This window comes from Aspergillus pseudotamarii (assembly GCF_009193445.1).
Source record: "Aspergillus pseudotamarii strain CBS 117625 unplaced genomic scaffold BDV38scaffold_48, whole genome shotgun sequence".
NCBI classification, from domain to species: domain Eukaryota; kingdom Fungi; phylum Ascomycota; class Eurotiomycetes; order Eurotiales; family Aspergillaceae; genus Aspergillus; species Aspergillus pseudotamarii.
Genome location: NW_022475062.1, coordinates 168,018 through 184,406, shown reverse-complemented (window position 1 = coordinate 184,406; position 16,389 = coordinate 168,018). Strand labels below are relative to the sequence as shown.

Sequence of the window (16,389 nt, the reverse complement as noted above, 5' to 3'; positions counted from 1 at the left end):
CAGAGCCCTTCTGCTATTGTACGAGAACCTGGATAGCCAACTGTGGAATAAGGTAGACAGACCTTTGTGGAATTTCTCCAGCATAGGCGGCACAATCTTGCGTACCTTACTGAAGAGAATCTTAGGCGAAGTCGTGATATGATGAGCCTCCATGACGGATTATATTACAGAATCTTGCTACTCAATCGGAAAGAAACAATACATGCAAGCAATAGAGGGTATGTTGTTCATGGAGGAGAGAAGATTATGAGAGCAAGAGGGGAGGTGCAAGAGAAGCAAGCAATAAGAGGACTATGTCCTGTGATGTCACCGCCTACTAAGTGGGGCTGATCCGGCGATAAGAATCTTGTCCATGGGTTCCAATTCTCTCAATAATTAAGCATAAGATGTAAGAATGACGCCTCTCCCCACCTAGTAAACAGACACAAAAACACCGGATAGGGTTATTCCAACGGAAGGAAAAGAAGATAACACTAAAGAGAGCAGCGTTGCCACCCTATCTATCAACACCATGACGCTCGCTAATGCACAGAAGGACTCAAAAAACATATCATAAACAGGAAGTTGCCCTAAAAGAGAAGAGAAAGTAAGAAATAGGGGAAAAGAAGAGATGTCATATGTAATGCACCCTCGGGTATTTCTCGCTGATGCTCCGTTCCAAGCCAAAAGAAAAATGTGCCGAAGAAGTATAACAGATATTACTGACAAAGAAAAAAAAATGAAGGGGAAAGACTGCTTTGTAGCCTCAACGTCTTCGGGATGCCAATGTAGAAAGCTTCCTGTGGCGCTCCAGCTTTGCTTGCTTGGCTGCAAGCTCCGCACGCCATTCTTCTTCATCCTCCTTCCTTGCAACTGCCAATGCGGCTGCTTCTTCCTCCTCCACATCGTTAAATCCGCCTTCCATATCCGATGAGGCATCTGAGTAGTAATCATCGTAGTCGTCTGCATATTCTCCCTCGTCTTCCTCGTCTGTTCCAAGATATTCGTCCATCCTAGATCGTTTGCTCGCTCGAGCCTGTGCTTTCCGATCGATTGGATTGCTTCGAGCGGGTAAACCAGCCGTACCTCTGTATTCCGGTACTGCAGAGGGTGTTGGCCTTGCAGTACCTTTGTACGACAGCTCTTCAGGCTCCCGTTTCCTAGCAGGTTTTTCATCACCGGCTTTGCTACCTGTTGCTGGACCAGACGTGCTGCCGGGTCTCTTTGCCGATCGTGCATCTTTTTCCTTCGCCTGTGCTTCCATTGCTCGTTTCTTGCGTTCCATCTTGCTAAGCTTCTCTTTAGGTACAGCCTGATGCTTGAACATGCCCGCTTGCGTTGGGGCTTTCTGCTGCAGCTCTTTTGCCTTTGCCATAATCTCCGCAAATGAACCCTTCGGGGGAGGCTTGGAAGACACTGGAGCTGCTTTCTGTGGTGCCGTTGACGTTGATGTATTGCTCTTTACGGTGGGCCTCGCAACTGATGTGGTGGTAGAACGGGGTTTAGGGGCCGCAGCCGCAGCCATTGGTCTAGAGAGTGATTGTTTGCTAGATGTCTGGGTAAGAGGCTTCTGAGGACGTTGCAGCAGCTCCTCAGCCTTGCGTTTCGTACCTGCAGCATTACTTGTCCGCTCAGCGACATCACGCGGGGTAGTGCTAGGCCTGCGGGCCTCCGATTTGGCAGTTGATGAGGAGACGGGCGCTGATTGTGTGGTAGTGACTGGCGGTAGGGGAGACGGTTTGCCCGTCTCGATGGATGAAAGAACCGAATCGAGGAACTGCGTCATAAGTCAGCGAAACATCACCAGAATAACGGGATTAGGCACTTACACTCATCTTGACGCCTAAGGCAGGTATAAATGCGCAGGTCTCGGTCGCAGGAAAGAAGTGATGAGGGCAGATTCACCGTCGGTGGTTAGTGTGACGGATTAACTTCATGACTTCTTTTGAGGCAGAACCTGAAGTTTCAAAGCTCGAGACTTCGAGATTAGCCGTCTTCTCACCCTAGCTCAGCAGAAGATGCTGGGTTGAGTCAAAGAAGACGCCGAAGCCCTGGGATACACAGAGAATAGACTGACGAGACCGTTGAGACGAGAGCGCCGGCGGTTTAAATAAGTTACAGCGAGTCGCCATCCTGTCTTCTAGAAGCGGCTGATCACGTGACGGGACCAAGTCATCCGGAAGGAACTCCCTTAGTAAGAATGCTACCCTTCAGGCATTCATGCGCCACAGACTCGCTTAGAGGAGTCTGGGCCACGAGCCACATCCACCAGCCGCAACGCACTTTTCTTGCGATTTTGGCGATCCGAATCTTCGACTTTCCTCCATCCACATCGCTTACCCTCAGCGAACTCGACGTTTCAGTCTCCGCCCAACTTGCGGTTAAATCGATTGATTCTCGTGTTCACATATTAAACAAATCCGTATGTTTTACAACCTGGAGCATCGTGTTGCGATCTTGATGATCTTATTGTACTCAGCTTTCTGACAAAGTTATTCTTATACAGATTCAAAATGAAGTACCTTGCCACTTACCTCCTCCTCGCCCTTGCTGGCAACACCACCCCCTCCACTGAGGACATCAAGAGCGTTCTCTCTTCCGTCGGCATTGATTCCGATGAGGAGCGCCTCCAGAAGCTCATCTCCGAGCTCGAGGGCAAGGACCTCCAGCAGGTTCGTAATGCGCTGGATGATTGAGAAATGCGGGGCGCCTACTGACCATCTACTCACTACAGCTGATCTCTGAGGGTACCGAGAAGCTCGCTACCGTTCCCTCCGGTGGTGCTGGTGGTGCTGCCCCTGCTGCTGGCGCTGCCGCTGCCGGTGGTGACGCTCCCGCCGCTGAGGAGAAGGAGGAAGAGAAGGAGGAGTCCGATGAGGACATGGGATTCGGTCTCTTCGACTAAACGTCTTCACTCGTGCGAGCCTCGAAAAATATGTGATATCTCGTGGGGGAACAGAAATCTGGCAGTCATTTGCAGTATTGGGAAGGAAATGGCCAATTTCGGTCAAGTCTATTTGTCTCAGGCTTCTCTGATGCAGTTACGATTTATGCATACGTGAGCTGAAAAGCTCCTTGATAGCAAATACAGATTATCTGACCCTCCACGAATTGTTCCATATCACGTAAATGCGCGTAAGCCGACTATCTGTCTATCAGTTATGAATAACGGGGCGCGAAATTGTATTACGCGCATTAATTACATATCAGAAACCTAGACACTTGTATCCATAAGCCCCAGTTAATCAGAGCCATAAATCGTCTAGTTAAACAGCCAATGAAAACGGCCGTAATCGCCAACATCTATTAAGATTTCCTGATAGGGAAGTACATTGTAGGGCTAACGGCATATAACCCTACAGCCAGGAATCCACAACGGGCCTAGTTTCTAGGTCTACAACCCTAGCCGTCGCTTAGACGAATCTCAGCCCACCTCCCAACCGCAGCGTCGAGCACAATAGTTGGCCCGACGAACGTTCATCAGCGACACGACACGACAACCCACTGTCCCTTCGCTTTTCGAGTGCTGTTCGAAAAGCGACCTTGAGAGGAACACCCGCAAAAATGGCTGACAACGAATACGTGAGTGCATATCCGTCTGGCATGAGTAATCTTAGTTGAAAGACTTTTATACTAACGTGTACATATATTAGAACGCTGAGGAGGCTGCCGGTACGTTATCGAGAAAATCCTTTCCCTTCCCTGTTGCGCGATGGAGGAATACAAGCAGTTATGTGGGATTTGTTTACGATGGGGCATACGGATATTTGGATATAAATGGATGAGCTTTGGAACGAAGGAGCGAAAATGAATCCGGCGAACGCGATGCAACGGGAAATCACCGAGGAATCAATCGAACAAGGCGCTGACTGGTTATCGGTTTACAGCTATCAAGGCCAAGAGAACCTTCCGCAAGTTTTCCTACCGCGGTATTGACCTCGACCAGTATGTGACAACTTGAAGAAACCCCGGTATCACCTACTCCCGACTCCGAACGAGCGATATGACCGATGGCATCTCAGATACGATTGTTTATCCTCGTGGGAGTCGGGTGTAACGGATGGAAATGTTTGCAAAGGCGCTGTTTCTGACATGGACGTACTACAGGCTCCTCGACCTCTCTTCCGAACAGCTCCGCGATGTCGTGCACGCCCGCGCTCGCCGTAGGTTCAACCGTGGTCTGAAGCGCAAGCCCATGGGCCTCATCAAGAAGCTCCGCAAGGCCAAGCAGGAGGCTAAGCCCAACGAGAAGCCCGACCTCGTTAAGACTCACCTCCGTGACATGATCATCGTCCCCGAGATGATCGGCTCCGTTATCGGTATCTACTCCGGTAAGGAGTTCAACCAGATCGAAGTCAAGCCCGAGATGGTTGGCCACTACCTTGGAGAATTCTCCATCTCCTAGTACGTTCCGCCTCCGCTTAGATCCTATTTGCGTCAAAAGATCGTAATCTAACAACCACACAGCAAGCCCGTCAAGCACGGTCGTCCCGGTATCGGTGCCACCCACTCTTCTCGTTTCATTCCCCTCAAGTAAAGAAGAAAAGCTTTCTGGAGTGTCGCGTGGAGGATTGGGCGTCCGGTTGTGTTGGGAGAAGAAATCAAAAGCGATGGATACCATTTATGTCTATTTGGGTTCATCCAACTTGTATGTCAAGTGCGGGTCAGCTGTTTGCATCTCAATATAAAGGTCTTGTCGGCATGTGAACGAACCACGGATTCCTACTCCGATGACAAGGAGATCTTCAGTCCTTAGCCCTAAAGGGACGAGGCAAGACCACCTGTTCCCTTCCCTATTTACCTAGGGGACGGGGTCTAATTTAACGATTTCTTTTTCTTTCACATCATATGTTATCACTCGTATTTCGTACAACGTCCTTCGCTAAGTCTTGGCCATCGTAGCCCTGGGTCTTGGTAGTATTTGGCATATATACTAGGCATTATGACATGTATCCATTCGATACAGCATTGATTAAGCCTCCCCCATATCGTATTACATACAAGCTACACTTAGACCCCATACTATGCCGGTACCTAAGTCCCCAAGCTAATGCCGGGGCCGACTTGTCCCCAATATATTTAAAGGCACAAATCCCCGCGACAAACCGATCCACATTAATACCTCTTCTCAAGTGCCGTATCGACAAGCAGTTCCATCTTCTCCCACTCCTTCCGTATATCATCTCCGCTATCCTTTAGTTTCTTCTTATCCCCCTTAAACTTCTCATTCACATCATCAAATAACCACCTAATCATCCTCTTAAAGCTCGGCACAGTGCACGCCTCATCCTCTAGTTCCACGAGCCGACTCAAAATAGACCAAGCAAGCAGCATAGGCTCCATTCTCATATCTACCAATCCAAGCAAACTAGTAGCACCCCCATCCGCTCCGTAATCCAAGGAAACCGCCACCCTGGCCAGCGCATACGCATGCAACTGACGAACAGGATGCCGCTCATCCCCATAAACAACAGGATCAACACGAAGATACCGCACAGCAGCCTGTACAAACCCAGAACTGATATCTTGATCAGCCAGCAACGAGGCAATCAGCTCATCTCTCAAAGAGACGAGAGGCTGTTCCGTAACGGGCCAAGCGCCAATCTGCCGTAGAAACTTAACAGACGATTGGAGCCTTTTAGCCATTTTCTTGGGATCGGTTTCCACGGCTGAAGAGCATTCGTTCAGAAGCTCGTAGGCTTCTATTTCTGCGCCTTCTAGGGCGGAAAGGTCATTTTGTGCTTCTGGGCCGAGGAAGCTGTGCTCTGGCTCTGCGAGATCTTTCTCGCATTTGGCGCATTGGCAGTGGAAGTAGTAGCGCTCGCGGAGTTCGGAGCGGCGGAGTTTGACTGGGTTTGTGGCGTCGACGTAGGAGATGAAGATTTGTTCGCCTTTTTGGATTGGACGGGTAGCTTTGATGTATAGGGTGTCGCTGTCGAAGCCGACGGCGGCGTTGTAGTTGCAGCTGTGGTTGATGAGGGCGGCGTAGGGGTGTAGGTAGAGACCGATGCGGTCGGAGAGGATGTTGGTGAAGTTGAAGGAGTTTAATTCCAGCTTGGTAGGTATGTCAGTGGCAATTTAGGGAATGGGGGACGTTGAGAGTTCGGGATGAGATGACATTTGCTCACTTTGGCGCCGAAGGCGGATATCGTTTCTTCCTTCAAGTCTGTTCCGGAGTAGGCCTTGACGGCCTTTGAAGATAAGGCGATACGCTCCCATTGCTCGGGGCTCTGGTCATGGATTTCGGTGATGTGAGTCTCAAGTTGGGAGAAGAGATCTAGTTCCTCGGTGGTGTATTTCTTATGTTCAGTGCGCACGATCATTCGTAGAAGAGCCCGAGCATTGCTCGGCAAAATACGAGGGTTTAGATTCTTGAAGATTGCGCACTCGTGCGCGTGGGCAAACTTCCAATCCTTTCTTTGACATTCCTAGTATAGATATCAGTGATTGGTGTTGATTGGATAATGTGTAGCATGGAGTATAGACCCTGTCACAATACTTTACCACTTTGCATCCAGTACAGTTTTTCAAGGGACCAGTGTGGTGAAAAGGTCCGCTCCCAAGGCATCCTGAGCATGTGTCACTCAGTCGCGGCGTATCTAACACAGCTACATATGGACTGGTAATATTCAAAACATCTTCTCCAACATTAATGGTAGTTGAAGCAAAAAGACCTCTTCCTAAACCACCAGGTGCTGGGCCAGGCGTAGCTCTAGTGTGTACTGAGGGGAGAGGGGTTTCCAGAGGCATTATATCCTGGTCTTATTTGTCAATGATTTCGGACACCGCCAAATGAGTTTTTATATATCCTTACTTCCTTTGGACCCATAACAGAATGAAATAGTAGATACAGCTCAATCAAAGCTAAAAGTGAACTTAGGGCGATCCCGCGATGATTAGTCAGTTCATGTGGTTCCCCAAATAGGGTAATACAAGGTAGTAGTTACAGAGTAGACATAGTAAGGAGAAGAGAGGTACTCCGTATTGACCAAATATTTCAGAGAAAAAAAAATACTATACAGAAGTGAATCATAACGATCAATTCAGAGGAAGCCCACGCGATGCTTTTCTCGCTCACGCACAAAGCCTGCCTACTGGGAGGAATCATAAATAGGTAACAATAACAAAGAGAAACAAGAAGTTCCACCGGGATACAAGAGCATAGCCACCTTTCCCGTCAAAGGTGGCCTGGTCAAGGCCAAATAAAAAGTCTATCAATGTAGAGTAGAGCCTTCTCCACTACGCCAAACCAGACGGCTATTCCGTGCCTCGAAAAAAAAAAAAAAAAGAAAAAGAAACAACATCAGGTAATTACTAAGTTGACGAAAACTTTTGTTTTAAGACCGCAATGCTGATTTACAGATGCTTGCCGCCGGCGAAATCAGACCAGCTGCGGACCTCAGAAGGAATACCCTCGGCACGAGGCAGCTTCTCGCTCATGGCCTGGGCAAAGAGGAGAGCAGTCTGCAAAGAAACATGATTAGCATCAATGAAAAGCAGGCAGATACAATGTGGGTTTAACATACCTTGGTCTCCATGAACAGAGGAACACCGAAGTCAACGGCGTTACGCCTCATGACATAGTCCTCATCAAGTAGGGTCTTGCCCCGGGTCTTAGCAAGGTTAAAGGTACCACGGATGTTATACTTCTCGAACACCTCGCGCAGTGCACGCTTGTCTTTCTTAGGGAACTCAATCACCTGCACGGAAACACTTTCCTTGGCGGTGGACTCGATGTGATCCTTAACAGAGGGGCTAGCGGCGAAGAACTGGTATCCCAATGGCTGAAGATATTCAACAATCTTGGCCAAAGCGGGGTTCTTGATGTCACCACCGAGAAGGATACCCTCACCGGGCTCGGGGACACGGAAGTTCATGGTGGACTGAAGAGATGCCCAGTAGGCGTCAACCAAGTCCTTACCGAAGCAAGCAATCTCACCAGTACTGGACATCTCGACGCCAAGGAACGGGTCAGCACCAGCAAGACGAGTCCAGCTGAACTGAGGGACCTTGGTAGCGACATAGTCACGCTTCTCAGCCATGAGGTCAACAGGCTGAGGAACGTCACGGCCAACAAGGGCCTTGGTGGCAGTATCAATGAAGTTGGTGCCCAGAACCTTGCTAACGAAGGGGAAGGAACGGGAAGCACGCAGGTTGCATTCAATAACCTTCAACTCAGGCTGGGCACCTTCCTGGTCGGCCTTGATGATCTGCATGTTGAAAGGACCGGTGATGTTCCAGGCCTTAGCAACCTTCTCAGCGATTTCCTTGACACGGCCCATGACCGACTCATCGAGATAAGCTGGAGGAAGAACAAGAGTGGCATCACCAGAGTGAACACCAGCTGGCTCAACATGCTCACTGACGGCATGCAACAGGAGCTCACCATTCGAGGCAACGGCATCGACATCGATTTCCTGAGCGCCTTCAATGAACTTGGTGATGACGACAGGGTGGTCAGGAGAGACAGCGCTAGCATTAAGAAGCTTCTCCTTGAGCTCATCCTGACTGTAGATAACGTTCATGGCAGCACCAGACAAGACATAACTAGGGCGGACCAGGACAGGGTAACCAACAGACTCGGCAAAACGCTCTGCATCAGCAACCGAGGTAAGTTCCTTCCAAGCAGGCTGGTCGACACCAATGCTATCCAGGATCGAGGAGAACTTGTGACGATCCTCAGCCTTGTCAATATCAACAGGGTTAGTACCGAGAACCTTGGCACCACCAGTCTCCTGAAGACGAAGGGCAATGTTCTGTGGCAGCTGGCCACCGACAGACACAACGACACCACTGGCAGTCTCGAGCTCGTAGATATCCATGACACGCTCGTAGCTGAGCTCTTCGAAGTAGAGCTTGTCGGCAGTGTCGAAATCGGTAGAGTAGGTCTCAGGGTTGTAGTTAATCATAACAGTCTTCTTGCCCATGTTTCTGAGAGAAAGGGTGGCGTTAACTGCACACCAGTCGAACTCGACGGAGCTTCCAATACGGTAGACACCGCTTCCCAAGATGATAATACCATGGTCATCGAAAGTAACATCATGGGAAGTAGCGTTATAGGTGGTGTATAGGTAGTTAGTGTCTGCAGGGAACTCAGCAGCAAGAGTATCGATCTTCTTCACCCATGGAGTGATGCCAAAGCTCTTTCTGCGAGCACGGACATCGTCCTCAGACGCTCCCACAAGGAGGGAGATCTGCTTGTCAGAGAAACCAAGCTTCTTCGCCTTGAGCATGGTCTCCTTCTGGATGCCGAAGAGGCTGCCAATTTCCTTAATTTCATTTTGGCAGTCAACGATGTTCTGAAGCTTGTAGAGGAACCACTTGTCAATCTTGGTCAGTTCGTGAACCCTATCGACCGAGTAGTTCTCGTGGAGCATAGCCTGGCCGACTGCCAACCAACGGCGATCGGTAGGGTTCTGCAAGACCTCGTCCAAGTTCTCGAACGTATCACCCTGGAAACCAAGGAACCGAGGGTCAACCTGACGGATAGCCTTCTGGAAAGATTCTTCGAAAGTACGACCAATGGCCATGACCTCACCAACCGACTTCATAGCGCTTCCAATGTCACGGTTGACATGCTGGAACTTGCTCAAATCCCACCGGGGGATCTTAGTAACAATGTAATCCAAACTAGGTTCGAAATTCGCGGTGGTGGTCTTTGTCACAGCATTGGGCAGCTCGGGCAGAGTATGGCCCAGACCGATCTTCGCAGCGGTGTAGGCAAGAGGGTAACCAGTAGCCTTAGATGCCAAAGCAGAAGAACGCGAGAGACGAGCGTTGACCTCGATCACACGGTAGTCCAAGCCATCGGGTTGCAAAGCATACTGCACGTTACATTCACCAACGACACCCAAGTGGCGGACGATCTTAATGGCAGCGGTACGAAGCATGTGATACTCCTCGTCGGACAAAGTTTGACTGGGAGCAACGACGATACTGTCGCCAGTGTGAATACCCAGGGGGTCAAAGTTCTCCATGTTGCAAACAGTGATACAGTTGTTGTCAGCGTCACGCACAACTTCATACTCAACCTCCTTCCAGCCACGGAGGGACTTCTCGACCAGAATTTGTGGAGCAAGGGTCAAAGAGCGGGATGCCAGGTTCCTCAATTCCTCGGGGTTGTTGGCAAATCCAGAGCCCAAACCACCAAGAGCATATGCGGAACGAACGATAATGGGGTAGCCAACTTCCTCGGCGGCCTTCAAAGCCTCGTCAACAGTGTTGACAGCAATAGACTCGGCAATGGGAATGTTGATCTCGTTCAGCGCCTTGGCGAAAAGATCACGGTCCTCACTGGTCTCCAGAGTCTTGATGCTGGTTCCCAAAACCCTCACACCATAACGTTCAAAGATACCCATACGGTTCATCTGCACACCCAGGTTCAGAGCGGTCTGACCACCGAAGGAAAGGAAGATAGCGTCTGGTCTTTCCCTCTCAATGACGTACGTGACATATTCAGGAGTAACTGGAAGGTAGTAAACTTCATCTGCAAGCTTGTGATCGGTCTGGATCGTTGCGATATTAGGGTTGATCAAAACGGACTCCACTCCAGCTTCCTTGAGAGCCTTCAGAGCCTGAGAGCCTATAGCATTCGAAAACCAGCATTAGTTACCATTATTGAGGTACAATAACCCAACCGTTCCGACTGTATCCCGGTCGCCGCTGCGCTCATTTCCAACCATTTGGTACAACTCCCTCGTGCCACGATTTGATAGGTAATTGCACGAGGGTAGTGGTCACTCAATTGGTACAATGAATAGACGACAGTCGAAGCCGTATTGAATGATAAACGTATACTGAGCTTTATGACTTACCAGAATAGTCAAACTCTCCAGCCTGTCCGATACTCAGGCCACCACTACCGATCACAAGGACCTTCTTCACATCGACCAGATTGCGACCTGGCTTTACGATGCCACTGGCAAGGTAGCTCTCAGCGGAGGGGGCATTTGCCGACTCCGACGCCAGGCGGCTAATAGCACTAGAGAAGGAGCGAAGCTGCTGTGGTCTCCATGGCGAAGGGGTCTTCTGCTGCAATCGCAAACTTGATGCGGCCGAGTGGGCAGTAGTTTGGGAGGAAAATGGGCGCAGAGCAAGTGTGGATCGGCGAGATTCTGCCAGACAACGCTGACGCAGAAGGGAGGCCGTGGCCTGCCCGCAACGAGTAGTGAGAACCATTGCGCACGGCGCTGGTATGGGAAGGGGAATAAAGAATGGGGAATCTAAGAGTCAATTCCCGGAAATACCCAGGGAAGACGATGTATAAACTCTACTGCCGTTTCGCTGTATGAGTCTGCCTATTTGGCACCCTGTTATCCCGCTTTATGCCACACGCCCAGTACACAGGGGAGGACTAAACGAAGAACGGGATGAATGGCCAGGGAGTTGGGGGAGAAAATGGAGTAGTCAGAAGGAAAGAAGATAAAGAAAGGACGGAAGGGAAAAAAAAGGTTAAAAAGGTCTTGGTAGGGCGATGAGTCAATGCACTACAGTGAGAGTAGTTCTGGAGACACCAAAAACCAGGATAGACGACATGGAACCCCCGAAAACGCGAAAATGCCCCAACCTCCAAGCCGATAAGAGCTCCGGTGTGCGGAGCCATCAGCTTTTTTTTGCCCTTTTTCTCTGGTTCTTTTCCCCATCGGGATGCGGACGAGTCACCGCCTGATAATGCCGCCAATCAGCGCTCCGTACTCGGGCTGCAGGAAGTGCAGGAGATCATAAAGACCAGAGCTGCAAAGACACTAGACTCTCTAGTTCCTGACGGCGCTAACCATTTTCCGCCTAGTTGTATGAGTCAATGGCCTACGATGGAGAACCGGGTATGGGGTCTCTGGATCTTTGAATAATGATAACTCATAATGCCGTCTGAAATGTTGGAGATTATAATCTATCATGACCCATTGGAATTGATCTTCACCATCAATGGTTTGTTTTACCAGCCAAATCCTCCGTCAATGGCTCTGAAAATCATGGTCCATGGCTGCAAATCCTCTCACAGAAAAATTTTTTAGACTAAACTGCAGATCAGCCCTCTTTGCAGGATTCTATCAGTTGAATGGTGTCTCCGCTACAGAGCGCTCGCTACCGCGCTAATGGCAGCTAAGCACGGGAACACCGGCATTCGGAGTCCCCACGTTATCTTTTGGAACCAATGTTGGCATCCAACATTGCCGGAAGTACATCCCTGCAATTATTTCCCATCGAATCATGATTTCTTGACAAGATAAGATGTACTTTCTTAGTTCAGGGTTGTGACTAGCTTGTTCCATCTACTAGTAATGGCTCTATCATTCCGTAATTCCTATTTGTCCGTCAAGCCTAGTCCATGGTCCTTTAGCCCTTGGTCTTGTGCGCGATTTGGATGACTCTGCCTCATCTTGATCTACCTTGTGCCGCAAAGCCTCCTCTAGGTCCTGGTTCAATATATCGTAAACTTCTTGCAAGGCCTGCTCCGCATCTTGGGCGGTTTCGATACCTTCTTCCAGGCTGTGTTCCACATTTTCCCGTTCACTCGTCCCTGCCGCTTCCGACGCAAAGGCCCATGCTTGAGCTAGTGCAACAACCTCATCAGGTTTGGCTGGCTCCACCGGCGTAGTGGCATGACGAGCGTTTATAGCCGCAGCCGCATGTCTAAATCGTGGCTGCCGAGCAAGCATAGGGTACTCCGGAAGAAGATGACTTTCATCCCTCAGCCGATTCAAGATGCGTAGAGTCGTGGATTTTTCTTTTGCGAGAGTTCCAGTCAGATAGAATTTTTGCAAAGCTAGTGCCCGTTGGCACTTCGAAAGTGGGAGGAGTTGTTCATCCGCGAAAGATAGGACATCCACTGGCTCTAAGGTTGGCGTCTCCTCAGGGGTAATTTTTTGTTTCTCTGTGGGGCGACTTGCAGGTTGCACAGGGCTGGTGCCGATGGGCTGGCATGCCCTAGAAGCTGCATCGAGAAGACGCTTGCGAGCATCGACGTAGGCGGCATACTGTTCTGCGATCTGTGCTTTCTGATCTTCCAGTAATTGGGCTGACTTCTCGATTTCTTCGGGAGACAACTCCTGCACAGGACCATCCTCGTTGTTCCCAACATTCGCCAATTTTTCCTCGACCCATTGTACCAAGACATCTCGGGTTTGCTGTAGCGCAGTAACCTTTGCGCCAGAGTCAATACCATTGTTGTCAGAACCATCCTCGGTATCATGCTGCGCCTTCAGCTCCTCGAGTAGTCTCTTTTCTCGCTCTAGTTGATTTCTCGCGCGTATCACGGCCCTTTCAAGGTTATGCATCAAGCTCTCAATTCCATTTTCGGAGGTGCATCCATTTTGACCTTCTTCCAAATCTGGTGGCAGGGAAAACTGTTGGCTGCGATTTCCTATAGTATCGAAGTCCTCTGGTTTGATTATATCTCGTTTCTTGAGCTCTTCCAAGTAACGCTGAAAGACTTGGAGCTTCGCGTGCCGGCGACGATCACGGAGCAGTTCGAGATAAGCTTGGAGTTCTGAGTTGGGATCAACAAGGTGTGTGTCGACGCCACCAGTAGGTTGACCCTGTGGCTTCCCGGAAGTATACCTCTCAGACACCAAACGGTATTCCTTCCTTGCATTCACATTTGCCTGCAATGCCTGTAGATATTCCTTTCTTAGTCCCGTCAATTCTGGCGGAATACGCTTCACATCGACAACGGCATCTTGAGGTACACATAAAGAGAGATGGGATCGGGCATGGACATTTGGGTGATCGGGATTATCATCGGCAAACGTAATTTGTGATCGGAGGTAGGAGGTTAGGACCTGTCGGATGCGTAGGGCTTCCTGGCGACTTTTGATGTAAGGAGCAAGCGGTTTAGCGAAGGCAGGAATGTGCGCAGGGATAGCGGAGTCGTCATTGTTATGGGCCATGGATGGGCGTCGGTATGGGCGGTGGAGGTCCAGCGCCGTAATCTGAAACGTCAAGGTGAAAACCAATTCCTATCGATGGTCCTCTGATATGGTATTCAATACCCCGGATTCAAGTTGTTTGTTTCTCTTGTTTGTTTGATGATCCCACTGGACATTAGGTAAGCCTATGGCCCGCCTGAGGATCCACGTGACTTGGTGTCAGCCAAGGTTTCGGATGTTGTTTTCTGTACGGAGTATAGAGTGACAGTACACATTCGTACCTACTCCGTGGATTTATCGAAATGTATGAGATAAATGTGGAGCGATACTATATGAGACGAATTGTTCTAAAATAAGAAGCCTTCCTACCTCGCAGATGTGGTGCAGTTGGTTTCAACATGATTGAGGCGGGAAAAGCAGCCAAAAATATATATACATCGACAGATTTGAGAACCACCCACTTTGGCTGTCTAATATTAGCAGTAGATTATATTGGATACCACTGTGCCCCTCTTCTAGCCATTCTGTCAGCGATCATGTAGTACGTGACTGTAGTAGACAATGGGTGCGCTGCATGTTAGTGGATTCTGTACTACCCAACCAAAACCAAAGATACCCAGGTTCGGATCTTCGGGCAACGGTTTCAAGGATCCTTAACCCTGTCAGTCATTTCATTGTTTAGCGTCAATGGGTGATTAAGTAAAGCTTCGGTTTCGGAGAAGAAATCTAGGATAACTGACTCTTACACGAACAGAAACCAAGGACTGGCCCTTCTTCCATCATCCTTATTGCATTGTTGATAGGTCTCATGCATGCACACTGTTTGTTGCTAAGGTATTTGGCTGGGTATTATTATTATTATTTTTTTCTTTTGCGGTTCAAAGAGTGGCCCTTGGGTTTGGTATGCTTTGACCCTTTGGATTCTCAATCAAGGGGGGAGGGGATTTCTCTTGTCGTCAACTTTCATATATAGTCAGTCAACTTACTCTTTACTTCTCGGACGTTCTACTTTAACGAATTCATCGCTCATATTATCCTCTTTTAATCCAACCCCTCAACCATCTTGTGATCCATCACAATTCTCCAAAGAATGGCACCAGAAGTGGCCTCCGCGCCCATTTCAACTCCAAGATCACGGCCTCGAGCTGCAACGGCGATGCAACCAGCCACTACACCGCCAGCCATATCTTCTCGACGTCCGTCGCAAGTAATGAGTCCGCCCGCTCTCCCACTTGCGCCGGTTGCATATACAGGGAGTTCTGGACCTGGAGGCAATGATCAGGGCAGTGTGAGATCGGCCTCCGGTAAGCTGCCACTTTCGTCTTTAGATTGAGACTCTCGAGCTGAACTACTTCCAAGGTCCATTGAGACACCCAAAGCCTCTTACGCCGTCAGACATCCACTCAATGCTTGAACAAGAACAAGAGGCGATGGTATTATTTCTGGCAGCCCACAAGGTCGCATATCCATACTGATCTGAGCTCCAAAGGTTAACCGTCTGTCAAGAGAGCTGTCTCTCCTCCGACAACAAACAGCTTCTGTGGCATCGACAACTTCCTCTACATCTACCACCTTCAATGACCAGTCAGATGCCCTGCAAGCCTCCTCTTACTTATCTTCCTCAACGCATCCTACAGCATCACGGCGTCACCGTTCCTCGTCAAGCCTGAGCTCCTCATACATCCCAGCCGTCCAGGGCTCAAGAATAGGAAGCGGTGCTGGGATCATTCCATCGCGAGATGTTCCTTTATCGTCTTCCCGTCCGGGTCGGAGTCGAGAGCCGTCCTTCACCTCTCCGCGACAGTCAGAAGGAACACTACCACTATCTCCTGCATCAGCACAGCAGTCACAAAGTGATCCATTCTCGAACTATGTCTCCGGATCGCATCCGTACCCCCACCGTAATTCGCTCTCTCAACAACGGTCACGAACTACTTCTATATCCCGCCCGGATGAGATCACACGACAACGTGGGGAATTGGAGATACTAAAACGGGAAAACGAAGGGCTCCGGCGCCGTGTTCGAGATCTTGAACTCGTTCTTCGAAAACATCGTGAACGGGATCCGATTGTGACAGATCAAGTAGCATCCGGAACCATTGCCGCTATTACAGATGAATTGAACAAAGCATCTGTAACAAAAGTGGATGATACCAATTGAGGCAGCAAAGAGACCGTATTATTATTGAGTGATTATCTGTTTAGTTAGGCAGGAAGAGTCCTAGATGGATTCAGGAATAGGTAATGGTTGTCGATAAGTGCTAAGAAATTGTCTACTCGTTTTCGCTCGCATTCTTACCCTTTCTTTCACCTCAATTGGCCTTTAGCCGCCGATCCGTGATTCAAAAATAGCCATCCTAGCGTTTCTTACGGAAAATACTTCTGCCTTCTAGCACCAGCCATCCACATCATAATTACTTGCCGTCACATGTTGATGACGACTCCCCACTGTGGCTGTGCAACGTGCCCCTCTCCCACACGTCATCTGTGGCTCGACTGCACCGCTGAAATAAATACTCCTGAATTGTTCTTCCCAGCGCAA

The 16,389-nt window shown here is 49.4% G+C and overlaps 7 protein-coding genes across 7 annotated transcripts; 3 read left to right on the top strand and 4 right to left on the bottom strand.

Moving 5' to 3' along the window:
• Positions 1 to 62: 62 nt before the first annotated feature.
• Positions 63 to 2,140, bottom strand: BDV38DRAFT_253563 (uncharacterized protein). The gene is made up of 2 exons (XM_032055248.1): positions 1,809 to 2,140; positions 63 to 1,756 (listed from the first exon to the last, which is right to left on the bottom strand). Exons 1-2 carry the CDS (start codon positions 1,812 to 1,814, stop codon positions 746 to 748), a joined length of 1,017 nt encoding a protein of 338 aa, XP_031911041.1. The 5' UTR covers positions 1,815 to 2,140; the 3' UTR covers positions 63 to 745.
• A 117-nt stretch (positions 2,141 to 2,257) lies between these two features.
• On the top strand, positions 2,258 to 3,176 carry aspf8 (ribosomal protein P2). The gene is made up of 2 exons (XM_032055247.1): positions 2,258 to 2,651; positions 2,714 to 3,176. The coding sequence occupies exons 1-2, from the start codon at positions 2,493 to 2,495 to the stop codon at positions 2,882 to 2,884; spliced, it is 330 nt and encodes a 109-aa protein (XP_031911040.1). The 5' UTR covers positions 2,258 to 2,492; the 3' UTR covers positions 2,885 to 3,176.
• A 246-nt stretch (positions 3,177 to 3,422) lies between these two features.
• BDV38DRAFT_253558 (40S ribosomal protein uS19) lies at positions 3,423 to 4,810 on the top strand. The gene is made up of 5 exons (XM_032055246.1): positions 3,423 to 3,561; positions 3,633 to 3,651; positions 3,867 to 3,924; positions 4,087 to 4,383; positions 4,447 to 4,810. The coding sequence occupies exons 1-5, from the start codon at positions 3,544 to 3,546 to the stop codon at positions 4,514 to 4,516; spliced, it is 462 nt and encodes a 153-aa protein (XP_031911039.1). The 5' UTR covers positions 3,423 to 3,543; the 3' UTR covers positions 4,517 to 4,810.
• A 284-nt stretch (positions 4,811 to 5,094) lies between these two features.
• On the bottom strand, positions 5,095 to 6,547 carry BDV38DRAFT_285359 (S-adenosylmethionine-dependent methyltransferase; the record flags this gene model as incomplete). The annotated part of the gene is made up of 3 exons (XM_032060473.1): positions 5,095 to 6,033; positions 6,108 to 6,407; positions 6,479 to 6,547. The coding sequence occupies 3 exons, from the start codon at positions 6,545 to 6,547 to the stop codon at positions 5,095 to 5,097; spliced, it is 1,308 nt and encodes a 435-aa protein (XP_031911038.1).
• Positions 6,548 to 7,259: 712 nt separating this feature from the next.
• On the bottom strand, positions 7,260 to 11,656 carry BDV38DRAFT_253552 (carbamoyl-phosphate synthase (glutamine-hydrolyzing) CPA2). Its single transcript, XM_032055245.1, has 3 exons — positions 10,794 to 11,656; positions 7,506 to 10,561; positions 7,260 to 7,443 (listed from the first exon to the last, which is right to left on the bottom strand). The coding sequence occupies exons 1-3, from the start codon at positions 11,155 to 11,157 to the stop codon at positions 7,336 to 7,338; spliced, it is 3,528 nt and encodes a 1,175-aa protein (XP_031911037.1). The 5' UTR covers positions 11,158 to 11,656; the 3' UTR covers positions 7,260 to 7,335.
• Positions 11,657 to 11,920: 264 nt separating this feature from the next.
• BDV38DRAFT_253551 (uncharacterized protein) lies at positions 11,921 to 14,199 on the bottom strand. Its single transcript, XM_032055244.1, has one exon. The coding sequence runs from the start codon at positions 13,866 to 13,868 to the stop codon at positions 12,270 to 12,272; it is 1,599 nt and encodes a 532-aa protein (XP_031911036.1). The 5' UTR covers positions 13,869 to 14,199; the 3' UTR covers positions 11,921 to 12,269.
• A 204-nt stretch (positions 14,200 to 14,403) lies between these two features.
• On the top strand, positions 14,404 to 16,388 carry BDV38DRAFT_146073 (uncharacterized protein). Its single transcript, XM_032051531.1, has 3 exons — positions 14,404 to 15,151; positions 15,207 to 15,280; positions 15,337 to 16,388. Exons 1-3 carry the CDS (start codon positions 14,938 to 14,940, stop codon positions 16,006 to 16,008), a joined length of 960 nt encoding a protein of 319 aa, XP_031911035.1. The 5' UTR covers positions 14,404 to 14,937; the 3' UTR covers positions 16,009 to 16,388.
• The last annotated feature ends 1 nt before the right edge of the window (position 16,389 follows it).

Excerpts from the sequence above, each read along its gene's own strand:
- BDV38DRAFT_253558 (XM_032055246.1), top strand. Across the intron at positions 3,925-4,086 it reads CGCGGTATTGACCTCGACCA|GCTCCTCGACCTCTCTTCCG; the intron begins GTATGTGACAAC and ends GACGTACTACAG. Across the intron at positions 4,384-4,446 it reads GGAGAATTCTCCATCTCCTA|CAAGCCCGTCAAGCACGGTC; the intron begins GTACGTTCCGCC and ends ACAACCACACAG.
- BDV38DRAFT_146073 (XM_032051531.1), top strand. The coding sequence starts at position 14,938 with ATGGCACCAGAAGTGGCCTCCGCGCCCATTTCAACTCCAAGATCACGG. Across the intron at positions 15,152-15,206 it reads CAGTGTGAGATCGGCCTCCG|GTCCATTGAGACACCCAAAG; the intron begins GTAAGCTGCCAC and ends ACTACTTCCAAG. Across the intron at positions 15,281-15,336 it reads AACAAGAACAAGAGGCGATG|GTTAACCGTCTGTCAAGAGA; the intron begins GTATTATTTCTG and ends TGAGCTCCAAAG.
- aspf8 (XM_032055247.1), top strand. The coding sequence starts at position 2,493 with ATGAAGTACCTTGCCACTTACCTCCTCCTCGCCCTTGCTGGCAACACC. Across the intron at positions 2,652-2,713 it reads AGGGCAAGGACCTCCAGCAG|CTGATCTCTGAGGGTACCGA; the intron begins GTTCGTAATGCG and ends TACTCACTACAG.
- BDV38DRAFT_253552 (XM_032055245.1), bottom strand. The coding sequence starts at position 11,157 with ATGGTTCTCACTACTCGTTGCGGGCAGGCCACGGCCTCCCTTCTGCGT. Across the intron at positions 10,562-10,793 it reads TGGAGAGTTTGACTATTCTG|GCTCTCAGGCTCTGAAGGCT; the intron begins GTAAGTCATAAA and ends CGAATGCTATAG. Across the intron at positions 7,444-7,505 it reads CTCTGTTCATGGAGACCAAG|ACTGCTCTCCTCTTTGCCCA; the intron begins GTATGTTAAACC and ends GTTTCTTTGCAG.
- BDV38DRAFT_253551 (XM_032055244.1), bottom strand. The coding sequence starts at position 13,868 with ATGGCCCATAACAATGACGACTCCGCTATCCCTGCGCACATTCCTGCC.